This window comes from Pyxicephalus adspersus, unplaced genomic scaffold (assembly GCF_032062135.1).
Source record: "Pyxicephalus adspersus unplaced genomic scaffold, UCB_Pads_2.0 Sca21, whole genome shotgun sequence".
NCBI lineage: Eukaryota > Metazoa > Chordata > Amphibia > Anura > Pyxicephalidae > Pyxicephalus > Pyxicephalus adspersus.
Window position 1 is genome coordinate 1 of NW_027317028.1, and position 24489 is coordinate 24489.

General features: G+C 37.9%; 2 protein-coding genes across 2 annotated transcripts in view; both read left to right on the top strand.

The window, feature by feature from the left end:
• Positions 1–47: 47 nt before the first annotated feature.
• Positions 48–16145, top strand: LOC140344800 (rho GTPase-activating protein 42; the record flags this gene model as incomplete). Its single annotated transcript, XM_072432009.1, is given in 11 exon segments — positions 48–87; positions 1171–1233; positions 4311–4385; positions 5904–5988; positions 6658–6716; positions 8092–8197; positions 9071–9230; positions 12283–12427; positions 13077–13460; positions 15472–15619; positions 16083–16145. Coding segments are annotated over 11 exon segments (1328 nt in total), but the record flags the coding sequence as incomplete, so codon positions are not given.
• Positions 16146–19243: 3098 nt separating this feature from the next.
• The window catches only part of LOC140344799 (rho GTPase-activating protein 42-like), a gene marked incomplete at its 3' end in the record, with an annotated part of 23581 nt that continues 18335 nt past the window's right edge, over positions 19244–24489 (top strand). The window contains exons 1-2 of the mRNA XM_072432008.1: positions 19244–19273; positions 21389–21548. Coding sequence (XP_072288109.1) covers positions 19244–19273; positions 21389–21548 — 190 coding nt within the window. The remainder of the gene's footprint in view (positions 19274–21388; positions 21549–24489) is intronic.

A 24489-nucleotide genomic window follows, 5' to 3' on the forward strand; every position in this document is an offset into this window, starting at 1 on the left:
TGTTTACTTTAAACTGATGAATATGTTCTTATCTATATTTCTTATAGATATACACACTCCCAGCAATCATAAGCAAAAAAGAAGAAAGTAAGTATGAATGGGTAATGAATGAACTGATTGATTAAATTTGTAATGTATTGTATTATCCTACAGGACACAGAATATCAAAGTATGGTATCCATCGCCCTCTAGTGGACTCTCAGTAAAACTGCAGCTACACTTTAAAACTTTGATGGGGAAAAATTCAAACTGTATAGAGCAATTTTATAAAAAAAGAAATGTAGATCTACCTAATAATAAAAAAAGTATTATAGCACCTCTTTAGGGATGTCTCCCTCTACATTCTCTAAATATTAACTCGTTTTGTTATGTGAATTCCTAATTTATTCCTTCAGAGACTAGATTTCCCGAACATATCCTGTACCCGGTTTTACAATTTTAGAAATGTAGAAATGCCTTTTGTAAAAACTCATATTGCATGATGCTTGCTTGCAGCTTGATTCCTAAGGGTGACATATCACTTCCAAGTGCCTGGTTGTTTTTATGTGCTCTGGAGGAAGAACCATACGTCAATCCTCTCCTCCTCCTGTGTCACTGTCTGTATCTGTCTGTCATTTGCAACCCCTATTTATTGTACAGCGCTTCGTAATATGTTGGCGCTATAAAAAATAATGTTTAATATTATTAATAATATTAATAACTGCACTCAACCACATAGCAAATTGGCAAATTGGCAAATGAAGTTGAATAGGGGGGGGGGGGGGGACAGCTAACCTCATGGTTTTTATTTTAAGCTTGATAGGGGCTTTCATTTTATTTGGGTCAGACCTTCCACAGCCCTGGCATATGGAACGCCCTGTAAAGATACTACAATTTGACAGCTGGAAAATCCTTACTAGCTGGAGTGGCGCTTTTCCTTAAGTCCAGTTTGTTTAGTAACTGTTGGGTGCACACGTTTAAGGACTTTAAGAGATAAGCCAGCGTGCATCTGAAGAAGGAAAGTGCAGTGAAGAAGAGTGATCACATGACTTGTAGATGACAGAGTGCTTCTTCTATCTGGTGGTATATCAATAAACTGCATTGTATTCATATTGAACTTAGAACTGCAACTTTGTTAAAAAAAAAAATTGGAAGTTATATTTGAACACAACCTTTTCTTTTTCTCTACAGTGTTCCTAAATGATGCTGGGTTTAACTTTGTGAAGAAATGTATCCATTCTGTAGAGACACGAGGTGAGGGTTTATTATGTGGCTATCTGTGCATTAATTCATAGTAGGAATTGACTAAAATTCACTTTGAGGAATTTAATGTTGCCAGCTGTTATTAGTAACCCTTGGGTATAAAGGAGCACAAATTTTGCTACATTAGCATAGCAGTAAGACCATTTGTTGATTTGCTGAAGACTGTTCACTTAGGAAAGGGAATTATCGCCTTGCAATTTAATTTCCACTCAGCAAATATGGTGAAAATGTATGTTGCGCTGAATGTGTAATCACGTGCAATGAAATGTAACAATAAACATGATGCATAAAATGTTTGCCTAAGTGAAAATTATCTTGTCAGGTGACAATTCACTTTGCTAAGTGAACAGCTAATCAGAGGGGTATGTTGGTCAGCAGATGTTTACAAAGCATTTACAAATCTAGGAGATTCAGGAAAGCTTATCAAAGAACACCCTGTAGTTCCAGGATGAGAATGATGGCTGTTTCTATGAATAATCTTTAATAGTTATGTAGAATACTTCAGCAGGACTTAAATATCCCCCCATTTTTGTGAATTGCACTCTTAAAATCAAAAACGATCATAGAAAGTAGAGATGTAATGATTGTGGTGATGTAGAAGTTTTCATAATAAACTTTAGGTCCAGGAATATATATATATCAGGGTTCTCCCCAGGCCCTTTTAGCAGGGCGCACCACCCGGCACTTTTCAGCACCCACCCGGCTGTTTTTGGGTGGTTACTAAAAAGTTTGGTCACAATACAGGGGCTGCCACCCACCCAGCCTAAAATAACTTCTGGGTTGAGCACTGTATATATTTAAAATGAAGTAGTTCTTTACTCCAGAAACTCCTCTCCTACCTCTGCTGCAGCATCTCTTAGCTCAGCTCCGGGGACTCATCTTTTAGTTCGGCTCCAGCATTTTATCTCTTGGCTGATCTCCATCAACTCATATTTAGCTTTGCTACAGGAACTCATCTGTTCTAGCAACTTATTTCCTAGTTTCCTAGCAATTCATATTTATGTTTTTTTCAACAACTCTTCTCCTATCTCTGCTCCAGTAACTCATTTCCTAGCTTTGAACCAGCATTCATCTAGCTCCACCTGCTCCAGTATCCCATCCCATATCTCCGCTCTAGCAACCCATATTCTAGCCATGCTCCAGCAACATTTCTGCAAGCTCTACTTTGTCATTTCATTTCATAGCTCTGCTCGAATGGCTGATGCCTTAGCTCTGCTCGAATGACTCATCTCCTGATTCTGCTCCAATGAATTACCTCCCAGCTCTGCTCTAACAACTTGTCTTTTTAGCTCTGCTCCAGTGATTCATTTTCTTGGTCTGCTCCAGTGACTTATCATCAAACTCTGCTTTAGCAACTCATTCCCTGACTCTGGTTCAGTAACTCATCTCCTAGCACTGCTTCAGTAACTCTTTCTCTTGATTCTACTTCAGTGATCCAAATCATATCTTTGCTTCATGCCTTGCCTTAGCTCCGTTATAGCGAGTAATATCCTAGCTCTGCTCCAGTGAATCTTCTTCTAGGTTTGATTCAGACGCTTATCTTCATGCTTTCTTCCAGCAACCTATCTCCTAGCTTTGCTCCAGTGACTCATTACCTTGCCCTAATCCAGTATATCATCACCTGATTCTACTCCAGAAACTTATCTCTTGGCTATCTTCCAGCAACTCATCCCCTGGCTTTGCTCCAGTGACTCATCTTCTATCTCTGTTCCGGTAATAAATCTTCTGACTTATGTTCCAGCGTTCCCGCTCTGCTCCAATGACTCGTTACCCTGCTGTGCTTTAGCAACTCATCTCTTAACTCTGGTCTGGTAACTCATCTCATTGCTCTGTACTAGTAGCTCATCTCCTAAGGCTGCTTCAGTAACTCTTTCTCTTGGTTCTTCTTCGGTGACCCATCTCAAAGCTTTGCTTCAGCAACTCATGCCTTAGATCTGTTATAGTGACTCTTGTAGCTTTTATCCAGAAACTTATCTCCTAACTCTCTTCCAGTAACATAACTCCTTGCATTGCTCCAGTGACTCATCTTCCTGCTCTAATCCACTGAATCAACATCTGACTTTGCTTCGGCAACTTATCTCTTGGCTCTTCCATCAACTCATCTCCTAGCTTTGCTGCAGTAACTCATCACAAATTTCTACTATAGCAACTCATCTCTTAGCTGTGCTCTACTGGTGCTCTAGCAACTCATCACCTAGCTCTTCTCCAGAAACTATCTTCAGAAATGAGTTTAATGGTCTTCTGCTTCTTTCTGACAACATACATCTGCTCCTAACACCATGTATATGATAAGGTGGAGACCCCAACTATAAATTTTTTAGAGGTACCAAATCTGAAAAATACAAGGAAAGGTTAGAACCCTACAAGACAAAGGGATCCAAATAAAGTGGAATTTTTAAGGTACCAACTCAAAAAATTACTTCTTTTTCTATATAGCTTTCTATAGAGCTATCTAAAGATTTTCTATAGGGCTACCCTCAAATTGTAGGGGAAACAATTTGCTTTGTATAACAACAACAAATAAGGATCCCTGGTTTTAGTTTTTATTATTGTAATCCTTTATGAAAGCTGAGGATAAAAAAAGTGAGTCTGTATTAAAGGGAAATTTTAGACAGTACTCATGAGAGAAGGTCGATTGCAAATAGAAGGATTGTCTAAAAAAGCTGCCCATGTGGGGGGAGACATGAAACATCATAAAGAATTCTATTATAGAGTGCCCTCTCCAAGCTTGTGCTGCAGATATTACCTGCATGTTTTTAACATCTGAGGAAAGGATTTTTGTGTTGATCTGGGAAATACAGTGTGGAAACATCTGCCATTTTGTTCCTGAAGAAGCGGATTTTTGTCCACGAAAAGTGTCGAACGCTTTTTGCCCAAGGTCCTGCGCAAACAAATTTATGTTTATAATGATGAAATGATTTGGTTTTTTGATGGAAAAATTCTAATAAATAAATGTGATGCCTTTAAAGTCCTGAGGTAACAATATTGGCTTTGTCCATACAAAACAAACAACATTCCCAATTGTGCCATTTAGCACTTTATAACAATTATTATGTCTTTATTTACAGGTATCACTATTTTAGGACTCTACAGAATTGGAGGTGTAAATTCTAAAGTTCAAAAGCTGATGAATACAGTTTTCTGTAAGTATTTTTAAAGATGCCATGGTAATTTTCCCTGCACACATCACAAAATAATAATAATGTCATGCCTCTATTCATTGTATTTGTATGCTTTTTGTATAGAGAGCAACTGTCTATGCAGTAAAAAAATATATTCTTTCTAAAATTCTAAGAATTTTTTCTTGAAGTAAACAGGTAACAAATCTTACCTGCAATTTTACTGTAAATAGGAGCAAAACTCAGATCTGTGTTTCAGTGGGTCCATTTGGATGAAAATAGAGACACATACCTGACCTTGTTACATTTGGAGCAGAGTAGAGTAGAGCCAGGTTACTACACACATCTCATTAGATAAAAATTGTGAATTCAAGTTGGCTGTAAAAGCATGAAATTATATCTAGGGCACACTGACATTGTCAGAGCTCAGTAAAAGGCTCTTCTTGCAGGATATGAAGTATAGCTTATATGAATAGGCTCTTCAAAAACAACTTCAAAACTTTTTGAAGCAAACATAATGTTGTAGGGCGAAGGTGCAGAATGTGCAGAGTATTTTATCCACATGCACTTGTACTAATGCCTTACTGAAGTTGTGCACCTTGCTGAATAAAAGGAACCATATGGTGACATACCTTACCATACAGGGGCAGACATTTGGAGGTGTAAAGAGTTCTAGTACACAAGTACCCTGGATTCTACTCAGCCAACAAGTGTCAGTTCATTGGGGAGCTCCAAGTCAATTCTGCACATGGGCCCACTTTCAGCTGTGTCCACCACTGGTTACCCTTACCTATTCCTTTTGTTAGCACAGCAGGACCCCGCAGACCAGCAAATTCATATACTGATTTCTTCAATATGTCAATATTAGCATAGACTTAGATCCCTCGCCCCCCAATGTGGCAATGTTTCAACCCTATGATACTAAGCTAAGTGTTGTCGGAGGAATCCAGCAGCACAGACAAGAGAATGCCCAAGATGTTTCTTAATTGCAAGGTTGTGAGTACCAGTTTACATTGTTGATTTGGTTTTGCCCATCGGGGTGTGACTATTACAACCTGGGCGCACAGTAGATCAAAGGACACTTGTAGGAAAAGTTTCTGTAGGTGCCATTTATTCTCATCACCAAAGGGCTAAGGAAGATGTTAGACCTTTGTCTTTTGGTTCTCTCCATCAAAGCAACAATGGCAACCATTTTGAACTAGCTAAAAAGAGAAACATCCACATGGGTAGGGTAATGTCCAAACAGTACAAAAAGAGAACCCAGGACACTTTCAAGCTATTAAAAATGATTAATCTGTTACTCATAAGTTTTACTTCTGTACATGTGCAAATACATGTGGAAGCCACATGGCCACATCCATCTGGAACATTGGACTCATTGGACCAGGAACGCTGCAGGTCGCCATATGGATTTATAGGGGTCTGTGGAGTTTGTGTACAGTTTAGGGACATATTCATGTAATTAGTTTTAGATTTTAGGTTAAATAGATAAGCTGAGGACAGCTTTACATTTTGTATTAATATTTTGTTGTATTTTTAAAGCTCCCAAAGCCCCGCCTGATATGGATATTGATTTAGAGTTATGGGACAACAAAACGATAACCAGCGCTCTGAAAAACTACCTCAGGTATATAATTTCCTTCAATGTATGAGATTAATAAATAACAAGAAATTACATTGGTAACAAGTTTATTGTCACCTGATCAGTAAACTGTGATTGGTTGAGATAGGCTTTGTGTATTTTGCCCTTTACCACACCAAAAACTTCAACTACTTCGCATCATGCCCCTTTCTTTCCCATAACAATGGTTCAGTGAATTGAGTAATGTTAACCTTTTGTGCTAAAAATAGATCATTGGGATGTTAAAGTAATACTAATCCAGACATCTTTATTTAGGGACTAGGTGGGTCTATCATTCTTCATGACAAAATGTACACATTTTTCAACACTTCTGTGCTTTTTTTTTAGAATCTTACCCACCAATGTCACATGTTTCTTTTTCCACCTTGTAAAGTCTTTAGAAGATATAGGTGGCTCAGTGGATAAGTCTACCTACCTAATAGTATGCTATGGAATATTTCTTTCGTATAATATTTGGGAAAGTTGCACGTTTATTCATCCCTCATGCACATTTCCCTTTATACCTGTCTTCTACATCATGTCATTTAGCTCATGTAGCTTTAAATTCTGCTTTTTCAAACAAATAAATTATGACCCTGTTCCGTTTAGATATATTGATTTTAAAAGCTTTTAATGAAACTTATGTCTATGGTGTCATGCTTTTTGTGTCAACAGATGTCTAACGGAACCACTTATGACGTACAAATTGCACAAGGATTTTATTCTGGCAGTCAGTAAGTACAAAAATCTAGCCATTGTATGAATAAAGATGTGAAAAGTCCAGTAACCTAGAGTACCCAGTACCCTGAACAACCCATTTAGATTTTGGCTCAAATTTCGAAATGATGCACTTTGTATATTTTCATAACTTTTTGCATTGTCTTACTACTAAAATGTATATTTACTGATTAAAAAAAAAACACGTTTCTTATCTACTTGATGTCCACATCCGGGTAAACAACTATCCAGGTAAAGAACTGTCACCCTAAGGACCAGTGAGAGTGACTATAGACTAGCAGGTCCACCCAGGGTCCCATGAAATGCATGCATTTTGACACCTTTTGGTTAACTTTCCATTGCAACCCTCATAAGGCAACAGATCTGTTCTCTGTTATAAGAAGAAAAGCGAATTAACAGAGATTTTAAATAATTAAAATAATTAATTAGAATTTAGAACATGAAATGTATCAGAGAAATTTGGCAAGTGGAAAGTGTAGCAAAAGATTTGTAAAGGCTCAATGTGCATCAGTTTTAGGAGACAGTGTAGCTATGAGAAAGTTAAAAGTTCAATAGGAATTAAAATTCACCCCATCCCCTATGTTAAAGGAGCCAGTTCTTCTTTCTAGGGGATGTGACAACATACATAAATTAATCCAAACCTTAAGCTCCGGTCCTATGATGGCCCCAGTGCTGTTATATATGACACTCCAGCAGCCGTGTCTTTTGCTGACAAATCTGGTCTCTGTATTGTGCATTCTGATGTACAGTGAGAGAGGTATGGACAAAACAAGGAAGAACCTGGCGTAAAGAGTGGTTCCAGGGGCTTCAGTCTTCACTTCCAGAACATGAGATTGGACTCAACCAACTTATCATTCTTGAGTTATCCATTCCATCGACAAAATGAGCCAGTGTTCTCCCCAGCTCCTTTTAGCGGGGCATAGCACCCGGCACTTTTCAATAACCACCCAGCTGTTTTTGGGTGCTAACTGAAGAGTTGGGTCACAATACAGAGTCTGCCCGCCGCCTACAATTTCTTCCCACTCAGCTTAAAAAAAATTCTGGGATTAACACTGTGAGCATTTGATTGTTTGAACCTCTTTACATATAGATAGAGGAACCTTTTTCATGTTATTCCTGCTCAGAGTTAGACTTTAAATATATCTATATGTTTGAGGTACTCTTTTCCAAATTAAGAAGCCTCTTCCATTGACTAGTTTGAAAGTCTAAAAATGTGTAGTGGACACTTACAATTCCTATTTTCAGAATATTCTGAATATTCTCAAATATATTATATATATATATTATGTAGAAGGTGGTAATATTTCCAGATAATTACATTGTGGTTATATGGTACTGTTCTAGTTGTGAGAATTGCTTCTTTCTTCACAGAATCCGATGACCAGAACTACAGAGTTCAAGCAGTTCACGCCTTGGTTCACAAACTGCCCGAGAAGAACCGAGAGATGTTGGACATCTTAATCAAACACCTTGTCAAGTACTGTGACATTTATATATATTCATATTTGTGTAGTTTCTCTAGATGTAAATTACAGTGATCGCTTATTTCTTTCTGTTACTCTAAGCAATCCACTTTAATTTTCGGAGTTTCCTCCAGCACAGAAATGTAACAATGCTCAACATAAGGTCTAGTAGTTTAAAATAAAATATAGAATCTTTAAATTGAAATACACAAGTTCCATTCAAAGGTGGCCAGAGATTAAATGTTGGAGTTCCCTTTAAACAATATTTTGTTAGGTGGAGGTTTATAGAGAATCCAGCACAGAAATGTAACAATGTTCAAAATAAAGTCTAGTACAGTTAAAAAAAAATTATACAATCTGCCATACACAGATTCCATTCAAAGGTGGCCAGAGACTACATGTTGTGTCCAAGAACTGCTGCACAAACTATTACAATGTGAGCACAAAGTGCTTCCCAACAGATCTCCGATAGTTGAATGAAAGCAGTTGGGTTAACCATGATTTGTACCTGCTTATTTGTGTCCCTTTTCTTCTAGTATATTGTCTGTAGACTTACTTGCACGCTTCCTTCTGCCTGTACAAATCCTATTTTTCTATTAATAAAAAAATTCAGTTTATTATTTTATACTGTGTGTAGGCATTGCTAATTAGAATTCAGGAGAGGTGGGAAAGAATGGGCAATATAACCACAGGTATCAGGAGGCTGCTGCAGGTATTTGCACTTTCAGTTGGCTGCACTTATTACCCGACAGCAGCTTTATTTCCCCTAGCAGGTTTCCAAGTATCCATAAAGTATTCCATGCAAAACCTGTTAACAAATAAATAACAAATTGATAAATAAATCAGTGAAATATATTATTTAATGGCAAATATGTTTCATTCTATAGGGTTTCTCTGCATAGCCAACAGAATCTTATGACCGTTTCTAACCTCGGTGTGATCTTTGGGCCGACCCTGATGAGAGCACAGGAGGAAACCGTAGCAGCCATGATGAACATCAAGTTCCAGAATATTGTGGTGGAAATTTTAATAGAACATTATGAAAAGGTAATAAGGAACCCAGTGGAAGATTTGTAGCTGGTTGTGTGTTTTTACATGCATATCATTGTATTGTGTGTTTTATGATTATTTTGCTTCATGTGGAACACTTTACAGCGGATCTCTGGACATATGAAAAAACTATTACTACAAATTCTTCTTAACAGATTCATTAAAAGAAATAAAAATGCATCAAAATTGTTAACGCTTACCTGCGCTATCCAAAAAATAAATAAATAAACTTTGGCTCAAGTTAGTAAATAAATAAAAGTTGGCTCAATAAACTCTGGCTCAATGTTTCATGTTTAATTCAGGTCTGTGAAGCCAGGATGACAGCTCTGAATCCTGTAAAAACAATTTAACAGTATCAGCTACCATATTATAATCGTCACACATTCTCTTAATGCAGTGTTTCTCAACCAGGGTTTCATTGAATTATAGGGGTTCTCCAGACGCTGCTAGGGGTTCCTTGATCAATAAGCAGTTAGTGACTCTCTGGGTAGTTTAGATGACAATTTTGTCAGGATGACATTCTTCTCTCTGACCATCGCACCAATGTACTGTGAGCTGTGGATATATTAGGTTCCATGAAGACCTGAAAGTAATTTCCAGGATGCCTCCATGTTTAAAATATTGAGAAAGGCTGAATTAATTAGCCTGATTATTAAAGCTCTCCAAGGCTGGAGAGAATTCACTTTCATCAGTGAAGCTGGGTGATCCAGCAAACCTAGAATGGATCTGGTCCATGATTGAAAACATTTGCTATCAAATTGCAAATTACTTCAAATAAATTGATTCCAGGTTTGCTGGATCACCCAAGTTCACTGATGAAAGTTTATCCTCTCCAGCCTTGAAGACCTTCAATTAATCAGGCTCAATGTGTCCAACCAAAACCGGACTGGAAGCATTGGGAAATCTGTGTTCCAGAATGTCAGAGAGCATAAAGACCGAATAGGGGTTTTGATCCTTTCATCACTAGGTTTAAAACTTTAAAATAAATTTATTTTCATTATACATTGCCTTTAACTCCTGGAATCCAACTTTTGTTATGTGCACAATTCTGTCCTTTGTTTTCTGAATTATAAACATTCTAGTCACAGCTTAAATACTTGAAAGCTGAAGTCACAAACATCTTTTTATAATAGTTCTAGATTTAACCAAATCATTTGTTTGTGTAGCAGAAAAATGTCACAGCTGGTGTCCACTTTTCTTATAAAGGAACTTGTTTTCTGATGCCAGTTTGTCATTTCTAAAGTAAAAACAAGACTGCATGCTGCTTCTATAATAAAACTGTCATTCTTTCCAAAACTTCTATCCTGAGCACAAATCTGTGAAGATTTTACAGAATAAGACACACATTTCAGCAATGAATACAGAAGTGAATTAGCATCTTAACCATTTGTTACTACATTATATTCCTTTAAACCTTTAGCCTCAGCTATGTTAATATATTATTTACACCTGTATGACCATAGGAGTTTCTGTGTAAATAAACCAGTTGCAGAAGCTGACCCTGTCAAAAACAAATTGATGTCTGACAGTCTTTATAAACAAGTCACATTTTTACTTTTGTACCCACTCTGTTTCATGCATCAGCAAAATTATATTCCTATGCAATGCCATTTAACCCCTAGTTACCCTTATCGGCTCTAATTTACTCTTCCTCTTTTTTCTCTTAGCTAATTTTTTTCTGCTATCTTTCTAACTATTATTGCTTATACTTTTTATTCTTTCATATTTTTTAGCATTACATTAATAAAACACAATTAGACAAAAAAGCACACTACTTCATTTGAGCAGCATGGTGGCTCTACTTCAGTGGGTTCCAGGTTTAAATCTCGGCCAGGACATTATCTGCGTGGAGTTTGCAGGTTCTCCTTGTTTGCCTGGATTTTGTCTGGGTACCTTAGTTTCCTCCTACCTTGTAAAAAACATGAAGTTGGGTTAATTTGCCTCCCTCCCAAAAAAATTGTCCTTAGACTGTATCCCATGTTTGTGTGGGTTTCCTCTGGGTTCTTCGATTCCCTCACACATTCCAATACATGAAGTTAGGTTCATTGGCTTCTCCCCCAAATTGACCTTAGACTGTGGTAATAACATATGGCTGTGGTGAGACATTAGATTGTGAGCCCCTTTAAGGGACAGCTCGTTATAGAATTATGGCACTAAGTAAATACAAGATAATAATAATAATAATGATAATTTGTATATAATTATATATACCTTTTTTAGATGTGGTATTGATATTGTTTAAAAACTAGCACTGATCTAAAAATAAGCATTTTGGCTATGGACATAAATTCAATCATTTTTGCACTATAACCAAAAACACTAAAAAATATTATATATATATATATATATATATATATATATATATATATATATATAAAAGTCCAACAGCATAAATGTAAATTTCCCCCAAGGGTTTTACATGGATGAGATATGAAATTAAATAGCATTGTTAAAAGAAAAGTCAAAAACACCTAATGGAAAAGTATCAAAAACCTGAAATGGAAACAGTCATTGTATGGTATATTGCTGACCTAGAGGTGCTGCTAGAATTTTCAACCATCAACTCATCTGGGCGTGCAAGGTGTCTGCGTTCTTAACTGCATGCTAAGGGTCCGCTGGCCCCAATGTCACACGTGTATCCCTGCATCCCTGAAGGGCCACATTAGCAATTTAGTGATGAAGGCATTGGGCTGCTTTATGGAACCACAACATGCAAATAGGACATGGGCATCCAATATTCCTAGAAGTATCAGATGATGAAAATATTGACAATGGCTGTGAAAGGAGTAAAGCAAATAATGGCACAGGGCAATGTCATGGGTGCCAACAGTTTAGATTTATAGGTAGAAAGAGTTATAAGAAGATCAGATTCAAGATCAGTAAAGATGTTGCATGTGTGCCAATTATACCAAATCCAGTTCTATTTCATTCTTCTGAGATTGTTTATCATGTCAATTAAAGCTACTTTGATGATTTGCTAAAATTGTATTTAACATTGTGAAGATTGTGTAAAAATAATTCATTTATTAGTAAATCTTGCTCTGTGCAGATCTTTCACACAGCTCCAGACCCCAATGTTCCCCTCCCCCAGGCACAACCACGTTCAATCTCCAGGAGAACCAGAGCCATTTGTCTGTCCACTGGATCAAGGAAGCCTAAGGGCAGATATACTCCATGTCTGGCAGATCATGACAGTAAGTGTGACTAATATTCCCAACAGAGAATTCCAGCATATGGACTACTGTCCACAACTCCTATAGGCTGAACAAAACTTCACAAAGCTTTACCTAAATGTTAAAAATCTTTAATTTGCCGATGTAACTGTATTTTTTATATTTTATTGGGTTCAAATGATTGTTTTTTTGTTTTTTTTAATAAAGGTGTTTTTTGGTGTGATAGCCTTCTTCAGACTTATGCTATGCATTTATTGGGGCAGTTATTTATAACTTTTTTTAAGGGTATGGGCTTTTACACTTCTTTTTTTCTATACACACTGAATCCCAACTGTTCACCTTTAGGCTCTAATGTGGGAAAAGTGGTATTGTGTTTATTTCAGCCTGAGCTATTGAGATCTATAAACAGGTAAGAAGGTGTGCTTCCTCACTGTTAGTAATCTAACCCAATACAGCCAGCATTCAGCCATATCTTTTTTTTTCTCTTTTCTTCTTTGCCATTTAAAAAAAATGAAGCCTGAGGTTATCTGTTTTCTAACTGGCTGTTAGGGGAGAGATGGTGGGATTCAATCCCTGAGTTAGACTGTTTTTGAAACTCATTGATTTAGAAAACAGAATTTAATTAGGTCAAGGTTTCCCGCTACCTAAATGCTTTTCTGTTTCCTTGTAGGTGACTCCTATAGCAGCAGTCCAACCAGCACACCTATGGGCAGCGTTGAATCACTATCTTCACATTCCTCAGAACAGAATGTCAATTCCAGGTCAGCTTCATCACCACAAAGAGACAAGAAAGGAAGTGGCATCCCATGGGTGACCTCCACACCTTCATCTAATGGGAAGAAAAGCTCTATCCATTGGACCACCAGCCCCGAGTCCAGTTCGAAAGAGGACGCCTCGAAAACGGATGTAGAGTCAGATTGTCACAGTGTGTCTTCTGTGACCAGCCCTGGAAATGTTTCTCCTCCGAATGACCTCACCAAAAAGGGACTTTATGAGCTTTCTGGGCTCAAGCGTTCAGCGGCCTCTTCTCTCCGCTCATTACCTTCCACGGAGGGTAGGTGGTTGACTATTGGTAACACCATTCTTAGCATTATAGAAAAAGTCCTCTTTTACCTTTATTAGTTGAAATCAAATTGATCAAAGGGGGTCTAAAGTAACTTAAAATCTGGTTAATGTCTCACTATTCAAACTGAAAGTTGAGAACCTGGGCAACTCTGTAAAAGGTGAGACACCCAGACCTCAGGTCAGTCAGAAAGGAGTCGGAGGAAGGACACGTTCCCATATTTCTATCTTCAGGACAGAACAGGTTCCTTTCAAATCCTAGTGCTTTGCATTTATGATTGACACATGTTCATTATTAAAAAGAGAATGTGAAAGGAGTGTGTTCACATGTTTGCCAGTCTGCAGTTAACCTGGGCAGTTCAGGTTTAACTGAGCATTAGTTAACTAGTAAATACTTGCATGTAAAAAACTGGACATAAAAGCTCTCCAAGATTGGAGAAGATAGACTATTAAGGGTGAACCTGGGTGATCTAGCGCAGGGGTCCCCAACCCCCAGTCCATGGCTCACTAGTGTGCCCTCGGCCGTCTGACAGGTGGGCCGCGGCTCTGGCCGTGCATCCCTCAGCGGGGTCGGCACACCATGTCTGCCATACATGGGTGAGTTCTGGCATCATGACATCACTCTGAGGGGAAGTTTCTTCCCCTTTGAGTGGCACGTGGCTCCTTGTGCATGTGCGGTCCCGAGTCTGTGAGATTAGTGGTCTGCAAGCTCCAAGAGGTTGGGGACCACTGATCTAGCAAACTTGGAAAGGATTTCTTTAAAATCGTTTGCTATTAATTGGCATAAGTTTTCAGTCCAGAACCAAATCCCTTCAAGGCTTGCTGGATCATCCAGGTCCTCCCATGATAATCTATCTTCTCCAATCTTGGGGCGCTTTAATAAATCAGACCATAGGGCCTGATTTATTAAAGTTCTTCAAGGTTGGAGAGGATACGCTTTCATCCGTGAAGATGGGTGATCCAGCAAACCTGGAATGGATTTCTTCAAAGTAATTTACTATTTGCTAGCAAATGTGTTTAATCCTGGACCAGATCCATGCTAGGTTTGCTGGATCACCCAGCTTCACTGATGGAAGTGTATCCTCTCCAGCCTTGGAGAGCTTTATTAAATCTGGCTTATAGAATCCAAAAAAAAACATCCTTTTTGCAGTAATTTGTGTGAACCGCACACACATACATGTGAAAGAACTCCACAAAATTTAATACCTTTAATAACAAAATTAATTTTTCACAAGACAATACTGAATCTCAAACCTTTGTATTTGTACTGAAGCCCCTTTTGTTTTTGTTTAATTATTTTCTTTATCAGTTCAGAATTCAGACTGTTAGACATTTGTATTTTCTTTTCACAATGTTTGTTGATATGGCTTCAGTGATTTGCCTTCATGCTAAATGAGTCCCTACAATGGTTTGCTGTAATTTGGAAAAGCTGCTGAATGCAAAGCGTAAGATAATGACAGGCGATGACTAGGTGACACCTAAATATATTGTCTTTTTTATTCTTCTTATTCCCGAGCAAGTGATTTGATGAAAATGAATAAATGAGTAAGTAAGAAAGCTTTCAGCATGATTGCTAGATGTCTTAGCGTACAAGCAAAATTCCTCCATTTAGTGGAGTGTTTTCGGTGCACAATAAGCTGCTTTGCAGAAAACATCAGATTTATTAACAGGAGCACATAGAATCCCTGCAGGGTCAAATGCAGGGTGCACAAAAATCAATACCAGTGCACAGTGTCAATCCTACAATAAGGACTCCTTTATATTGGTGGTGTAAAACCATGCGGTTGGCCGCTCCCATTGCCAATTTTTAGCCAATTTAGTCAATCACTCCTCTGAAAAGTGTGCTATATGAAAAGCACTATAAGCTAGGGACTAAGAGCTGTGTAAAGAAATGGTTTGGATGAATACTGGGGAACTCATTGCTAAGAGATAGAATCATTAAAAATGAAATATATTGATATTGCGTCTTTGCCAAATAGCCAACTATTATATATTTACTTTAGGTATCAAGAGCAGAAGTCCATCCACTCAGAGCCTAACATCTGTAGAGCTAAAAGACATTGGAAAGGCTTATCCAGACTTACCACCAAAGGTGATGAGACGGAGATTGGACACCGGCTCAAGTAATGGCTACCAGAGGCCAGGATCTGTGTAAGTTTTCAGTTTGCTGTTAAATAGTATATGAACGGGATTTGAAACCTTTATCATGCAGGTGGGAGGTTTATTAAAAAGTCAAGTATTTAGCCTGCAGAGAGAACATCAGCCGTATGATGTCAGTGTTCAGTAGTACACAACAGTAGTAATAAAACAAATAAAAAAAGTTATTTTATTAGGATAAAAACTGGAATCACTCATATTTGTTAGCCATTGACTATGTGTCATGTTATAAAACTGCTGGTGAGGGAGTGGGGCTAGCTTTTTGCATATTAGAACACACTGATTTTAAAGCCTTCCAGGCACTGTAGAAGATAATGGTAGATATAATCAAACACCTATGGGCACCCACACAGTCCCACATTAGGTACAGGTACACAGTTGCAGTTTAGTTTTATTTAAACTTTATTGAACTCCTTTTATTATATTTTAACATTACCTTTCTTTGTTTCTTCTTTAGGGTGGCAGCTAGAGCGCAGCTTTTTGAAAGTGGGGGGTCACTGAAACAATCCACTCTTGGACGGTAAGGACTATTAGATTTGACAAGCTGAGATTATTTAATATTAGTCCTGTCTGGCATTACAGCAGGGAGGGTTTTGTACCATTGCAGATTTTCCTTGAAATTTTACTCTCATTTGATGTTGCATAGTTTAGGGATATATTCATATCTGTCCATTCTTGTGCAAAATACGTAGCAGCTCACAACAAGGTGCAGATTTGATGGTCCCCATCGGTCGGTGGCCATTACTGATTATACGTTAATTGTTTCTGTGCCTATACATTATGGCTATTTTTTTTGAATACGTTATTTTCAGTGAAGTTCTGGGCTAAGTATTTAAAAGGTTCAACTAAATTACTTCCTAAGGGTTCAGCACCAGACACATGTATAGGGTTTTACATGGGGTGACACCAGGTAAGTTTTCAGAAGCTTTGGAAGAGAGTCTGTGTAAATTCATGAAATAATAGAATTTACTGCTCCCCTGACCCTGGACATCTATGATTTAGATGTATTAAACTGCAACACTGAAGGTCCATCCACACCTATATATCCCAACACAAGTCCTTGCTTGTATACAACTTTGTTTTAAAAAGTTCTAGCCCACATCTGTGTGATATGCATAGGAAGGTGTGACTCCAGCCTCAATGTTACTGAATTAAAATAGTTAACAGGAAAATTACTTTGACTAGAAATACACATCGCAGAAAGTTTCTGACCGCAGGGGGTCAAAAAGGCATGGGAATTTTTCTGTATACGCCAGATATTCCATGAATTATTAATACTTGTTTATTCTCACAATTATTTATGTCCTCTGGGGGTTATTATAGTTGGCTACTAGAGTAGAATGTTATTTTCTATGAAAGAGGAGAGTAATTTTTTACCTTCTGGCATGGTAGTAGCTTACCAAAGCTCCGGATAGTCACTTTTTATTTAGTATTTTCCATGCCAATCTTATTATATATTATAATCTAAAAAGAATCATTGTGATAGATGTCAACATTTGAGTAGAAAAGCATAAAAGGGAAATCATGCATGTTTTTTATTTATTGAAAATTTTGAATAATTCTAGAAGCTTTATGGATTATTATACTGTAACAAATTGGAAGCTGACACCTTGGGGGTTATGTAGTTATTGCTTTTGTTTCCTGTGTTTGGAGTAAAAATCCCACCATAACATCTGCATAGAGGTATCTATGTTCTTCTCACGTCCGTGCGAGTTTTTTACTGGTGCTCATCTCTCCTTGGGTATCTAAGAATATATATCTATTCTATACTGGTTGGATATCCATGGAATGGATTTATTCTGGAATATGTTTGTAACCAAACTGACCCTGGAGTGGGTATGTGATCAAACTAGCAGTCAAGTGAGTATGTGATCAAACTGACTTTTGGGTGGTTAGGTATGTGACCTGGTTAACCCTGGACAGCATAGATGACAGAATGACCTTGGAGAGGGTATGTGCCTGGGCTGAAGCTGGAATGTGTATGTAATCTGGAAGTGGAGATCAAACTGACTCTTGGGTGGGTATGCATCCAGAATAAATCTGGAGATGATATGTAGCGAGGGCAGGTGACTAGTATGACCTTGAAGAGGGTATCTGACTAGGCTGACCTTGAATTGGGTATGTGATCAGGCTGGCAGTGGAGGCACTATGTGATCAAACTGACCCTTGAGTGGGTATATGACCAGAATGACCCTGAAATAGGTATGAGACCAGGCTGATCCTGGACAGAAGAGGTAAGCAGAATAACCCTGAAATATTTATGCGACCAGGCTGATCCTGGACAGAAGAGGTAACCAAAATGACCCTGAAATAGCTATGAGACTAGGCTAACCTTGGGGGGGGGGGGGGGGGGTTTTTTCATCTAAACACACATTGACTTGATAGTTATGGGTGAAGGGTCAAGTAAAGGCTGACAGATATCAGACCCAATGTTGATATCACTCTATAAAAAAGGTATGCAATACCAATTGAATATGTCAGGGTTTAATTTATGTAATTAACAGGAGAATGAGGGCAAGGAAGGACCAGGGATACCAAAAAATAAACATTTTTAACACACTCTAAAGGAGATGTAATCATCCCTACCTTTAGTAGCAATGGGCATGATTTATCAAAGCTCTCCAGGACTGGAGAAGATACACTGTCAAGGGAGAACCTGGGCGATCCTGAAACTAATCCGGTCCAGGATTGAAAACATTTGACAAGTTTTATCAAAATAATTTTAAGAAATCTATTCCAGAGTCTTCTCTTCTGTAGTCTTAGAGAGCTTTAATAAAGCAGGTCCATTGTGTACAAGTCCTTTTTCAGGCAGGAGCTCATTTCCTAAAAGGTTAACTATGAAAATGTCCTTCTTTTGACAGCAGATCTTTTTGTCAGTGTTTATGGGATGTTTTAAGGCCTTGATGTCTTAACTAGAACATTTATGTTTGTTTTAGGAGGTTTACTACCTTGTAAGGTTTTAAGAACACACTGAACTGCACTTGGCGTTATAAAATCAAACAGCATTAATTAATGTTATTTTCGTCATTCCATTCATTGAGATTTTGATAGGTCTTTTGTTATAAATGTCCTTTCTCTGCCCTGGATACATAGGCCTGTATCTTGTCAAGATTCATAATAAACATTTATAGAGTATGGATTTCACCCAAAGCTTTAAAATCAGGTTTGGATGATGGCTAGCAGGTTAAAAGAGACACCTGATGAAGTGCAGAAATGTCATGGATGTATCTCATGGTACTTACTAATAGATATAAGGTTTGAGCATGGTCTTGTGATGAGTTCCAGTCAATTGTTTCTCATCTCCTCATTCATTATGCATTATGTGAAGCAAATTAAATGTATTTTTAGAAATCAGTAAGAATGTGTTTTTGTACCACAATATATTTGGCAGCTTTCACTGTATACTTGGAATGTAAATATAGGGAAAAGATACTTTGTGTTGCTAATCTAGATATTCTGATGCTCATATGACTTAAAGAAAGATGTCCCCCATCCCCTCTGAAATCATGTTGTGTAAATATATCAGTGCCATGCACCACAGTGGCCAACACAAATTGTGCATGGGCGCCCTGAATATTAATTTGTTTCTGCCAGTCTTTCTGTTTCCAGGGTGATTCCATGGGGAAATACGGCCCTGCCAATGTGCAGGTGAGTCCGAAAAGTTGTTAATTTTGGCATTGACTTGATCTACCTACACTAGTTGGGAATCCATCTTTCCCAAAATTTCAATTAATACAATAGCTGTGGTGGCACATTGCTTCATGAGAGGAGCCACAAATGAACATAACATACGAAGCATAACATACGAAGGATGCTAGAGAAAGGCATTCATAATACAGGTTCTATTTTAGATAAGAACCCATGTGAACAAAAATTGTGTGCAGGACTATAAGTCCATTTAAAATGTCCTAAATAAAGGGCTAAATATTTCATCTGGCCTTTAAAAAAAGATAAAACTGGTCAACAAACATTTTCTTGCCAAACAGATTAAAGTCATTTTAGGTTATGTTTTTTTATTTTGTTATAAGGCCCAGCTACAAATCTGTCATCTCACCTGTATATTTATCATGTAAGGGGGAAAAATCCATATTTTCAATCAATATTTTGTATAGGAATTATGAGCGCCACTTATGTGCCGAGTGAGATTTGTGATACAGGCAGTCTGAGGCGCCAAGGGCTTGACGTGGCGTAAAATAAGTTAAAATGTATTGAGCCTTTTATACAGAGAACAATCTGAAGGGAATACCAAGCCTAATAGAAGTTGTTTTCCTATAAATTGGTTTCATTGTGTAACTGGTTTAGTGCTTTAGTCCTCATATTAATGTAAGTATCATTATACACCAAACATTCTGTAACATGAAATAATGTGAGAAATCAGTTTTTGAATAGCAGACACACCTTGGCCATTTCCCCAAATATTACAGAATTTATATGCAAAAAATGCTCATTTATAATTTACATAAATACTGAATAAAGAAAAAGTCATGGGCTAAGCAAAGCAAGCAAATAAATCTGTTATTGAATAACAATAACATTTGTTGCTGGATTGGAAATATGCATATTGCAAAATATTCTACTTGGATATATTTGGAAATCTGTTGATCGACTCTTGTGATTCTCTTTATAGCCTGCTTCAATTTCCTTATTTATTGTTGTAGAACCTAGTTTGTATATACTCAAATATAAGCTCAGGTAATTCTTTTTACCTGAAATACCAGAAAATACTTTGATTTGAGTAATAACTTGGTTCACAAAATGTGTCCCTCACCTTTAACAATTAGGGCAGTCAAAACCAGAAATGCCAATAAAATGAATTATGCGTTAATGTTAATCCCTATGTTTTGGTATTTTAAAAAGATGTATTCAAAGAGGGAAAAATTAAACCACATACGCTTAGTCTGTATATCTTTTCTCCCTTTTACCAGCTTTACCACTTTCTCTTGTTAACTTTTATGCATTATTGTTGGTCACCAGTAGAAGGTGCTGTGTCCTCATTTAAAGTGTGTAACAAACTCATGTCTCTTTTCTTTGATGAGAAGATTTTATTTGGTACTTTGCATGGGAACATAGCCCTATCTATTGTTATGAAGTATAGAGATTCTTTTTATAATTGGATTTTGAGGGGAAAATGGGGTTTATTCTCAAGTATATTGTATCTCTGGAGAATCAGCCTGGTCACTCTGGACCACTTGCTAGTGAGTATGGAACACCTCACCAACCTCTCATCTCTATACCACAGGAGGGAACTATTTGTTAGTCCACTGAAAAGCAGAGTGGTTGGTTAACACTGCTTTGGCTTTAATTTGAAACAAACAGATGTCAATCAGAAGTAAGTAGTCATGGATAAGAAAGGTATCCCTAGTTTTATAACTTCAAGTTTAAAGCATACCTAAAGTAAGAATTGTTACTTTATTTAAAATGGTAGACAACTCTTTTATTGAAAGTAAAAATTCTGTTAGTTTGTGTTGTTTTTAAGTGCAAACAGTTTTATTTTTTTTTAAAAAAAAGGGTGAAGCACTGCCTCCTTAATTCTCGATCGGCTAGGTGATCAAGAATGAATGGGAGCACAAAGCTTCCCGGGATACCTACGTCACACATTCTGGGAGGCTCTTGGCTGCTCCTTCTTTGCATGCCCAAGCATCTCGGCAATGCACAGAAGGAACCTTTTCATCAATAGGGGAAAAATTGCTGAATCTCACGCGTGCGCAATGAGATTGGCAAGTCTTTCCCCAATCTACTTCACCCAATCTCGAGCCTGCACAGTGTGAGATCGGGGGATGTAGGAAGAAGGATGCGGAAGAAGAGAGGAGAAGATATCGGCACCTGGTGCTCCCTCTGCCCCGGGGCAAAGACAGATACCGCGACATCACAGGACCCAATGGAAACCACTTCCCAACGGATACACTGATCCGTGGGATTGAAGGTAAGTGTGATTTTATTGTTTTAGGTGAGTTTTGGGTTTACTTCCCCTTTAAATCAACAATTTCACACTTATCATCTTCCCTCCTTTAAATTTCCAATGTCCCCCTGACATATATCTAACTGTTAACAACCTGTTATTCGGCCCTCCCCTCAGGCATGTTGTCTTGGCGTCACCTTTGACTCTGCCCTCTCATTTACCCCCCATATTCATAACATCTCCAAAATCCGCCCCTACCTGTCCCCTGAGACCACCAAACTCCTTGTACATGCTCTTATCATCTCACATCTGGACTACTGTAACATCCTCCTCTGTGGTATTCCACTAACCCGACTCTCTCCTCTACAATCTATTATGAATGCTGCAGCCAGACTTATCCATCCTTCCCACCCATCCTTCCCATCCTTGCTCTTCCACTGCATCTCTTTGTAGATCTCTAAACTGGCTTCCATTTCACCAAATTTAAGCTCCTGTGCTTTGCCTTCAAATCCCCCCACAGTTCTTGTTCCACTTACTGCTCTGACCTGGTAAAAAAAATACTCCCCCCCCAGCCGTTCTCCCTGCTCCTCCAATGACCTACAACTGACTTCCTCACTCATAACCTCATCACACGCATGGCAACAAGACTTCTCTAGAGCTGCCCCAACTCTCTGGAATGGTCTTCCTTGTCCTATTCGGCTTGCTCCTACTTTCTGCTTATTTAAAAGAGCGCTCAAAACCCATTTTTTTAAACTTGCCCACTCATCTTCTTATCACACTTTATGGCAAAAATGAGAATGAACTAAAACTCGCTATACTCACCTCTCCCCGTTCCATCGCAGGGCACTGCCATCTTCTTCCATCTCAATGGAGAGACTCCATTATTCTTCCATGTCAATGGAGAGACTCCATTGAGAGTTCTTCTGCAGTTCCACTGCGATCCCCAGGCACCAGAGGTTAATTAACCTCTAGTGCCCCGGGATCGCAGTGGATTCTCAGGACTGCATTAATTCTTGAAGCCCTAAGAAAACCTCTAGGGCTCTCCGATTGGATGTGGAAAGCTTTCCTCAGCCAATCAGGGAGCACTAGAGGTTTTGAATGGGGAGACTTGTCCCCATTTAATTTCTAGTGGCGGGGATGGCAAACAGAATTCCTAGGGCTGCAAGAATTAATGCAGTCTCCTAAAAAAAAAAATAATGCTGCATTTATTGATCAGCACAGCCCCCAATCTTTTTTTTTTTTTTTTTTTTAATTCAAGCTCGATCGGCAAATTTACACCGGTCACTTGCTCATCCCTAGCCATGATATTGTTTTCATAACCTTATGTAGTGTCACAAAATGTAATTCTATCCAAGTTTTATTATTTTTTACCAAGATCCTGTATTGATAATGGAGAGTCGGGCTGCTGTGTAAAGACTTCTCCAGAATATCCCAAAGACTGCCAATGGGGTTAAGGTCTGGACATGGTGAAAATGATATCTCATGCTCTCGGAACCCCTCTTTCACTATTTGAGCCCTGGCATTGTTGTTTTGGAATATGCCTGTGGCATCAGAGAAGAAGAACTCCATTGATGGAAACACTTAGTCATTCAGTAAATTCAGGTAGTCAGCTGGATATTTTGGACACCTAATATTGCTGAACCTAGACCTGACCAACGGAATCTGCAGATCATAACACCACAGGCTTGGGTTTTTTTTGGCCTGGCAGTGTATGATTTGTATATATTTTGAGAAAAATCATAAAAGTGAAAATGTTGATTAATCCGTCCATATGTGCCTGATGGGTAATCACAGGTCTAGACAAACCTGACAGCTAATGTGCCAGAAAAGTTACAGTCACATATAACATTTCTGAAACTTTCCTCCTATTGTCTAACAATCCTGGACTTAACACTCCACGGTCCTGTCAATCCCTAGATGAAAAACAACATACATAAATATGATGACTGTCCTAACTCACCTTCATTAACTTCATCACTCTCCTTGTCAACCTGGGCTTTTAGCACATAACGTTTTATGAGACGCTTCATTATTTTCTAAAAGATGAGAAAAAAAGGAATTGCTTAGTTTATTTTTAAATTATATATATTACTTAATAAAGAATAATTGTTAAAAATATGCTGTTACAAGAGCTGAGGTTGAAATATATCAGTCTGAAATAATTTATAAACATCAAGTTAGGCATTTAAGAATTGGTATATGCTTGTAGCCAGTTGGTGTGGTCTTTTAGAGTAAAAGCAATATGGCTGGGCAATGCTGCACAATAAAAGTTAATAACCTATCTAAGATTCATCTCTCTACTGTTTGTATCAGTACAATTACAGTAATAAGCTTTAAAGCTTAAAATTGCGACAAACTTCTACTAATACTTGACTTACTCGTTTGTCTTTTTTCAACCTGACTTGCTTTGTAACTGTATTTCAACAAAAATTCCCTAAAAGAATTCACAATTTATTTTTACGTTTATGTAACCATAATATCTCAGCAAGCCCTTAGGACAGCCATATGCTAACTATAGTTTTTGGTTTATGTGACCAATATTTTTGTGTTATCAGTCTTTACATACATACAGTGCAAGGACCATTCATCACATCCTTACAGCAAAAATCACTCTAAAAAGCAAAGCAACACATATCGCATATAACTTCATAATAAAGGACTAATCTATCCAAAGAAATATACTGTCCATGGTTAAAAGGTTGTAGACAATTGGACATCACGCCTACATGAGACTGCTGGACATCCTTTTTAAAATGCTATGGGCATTTATATGGCATTTCTTAATCTCCTCAAAATTTAAAGAAATGCTTTCTACGTGATTTTGCAATAGGAATGTGTGATCTTTACGTATTTCTCTACATCAGACACATCGTTCTATGTCTTTGTAGATCTGCGAGCAAATGTACAGTTATTCTAGAGCCAAAATGATCCTTCATCAAACTGATGCCTTAAACTTGGAAGCACA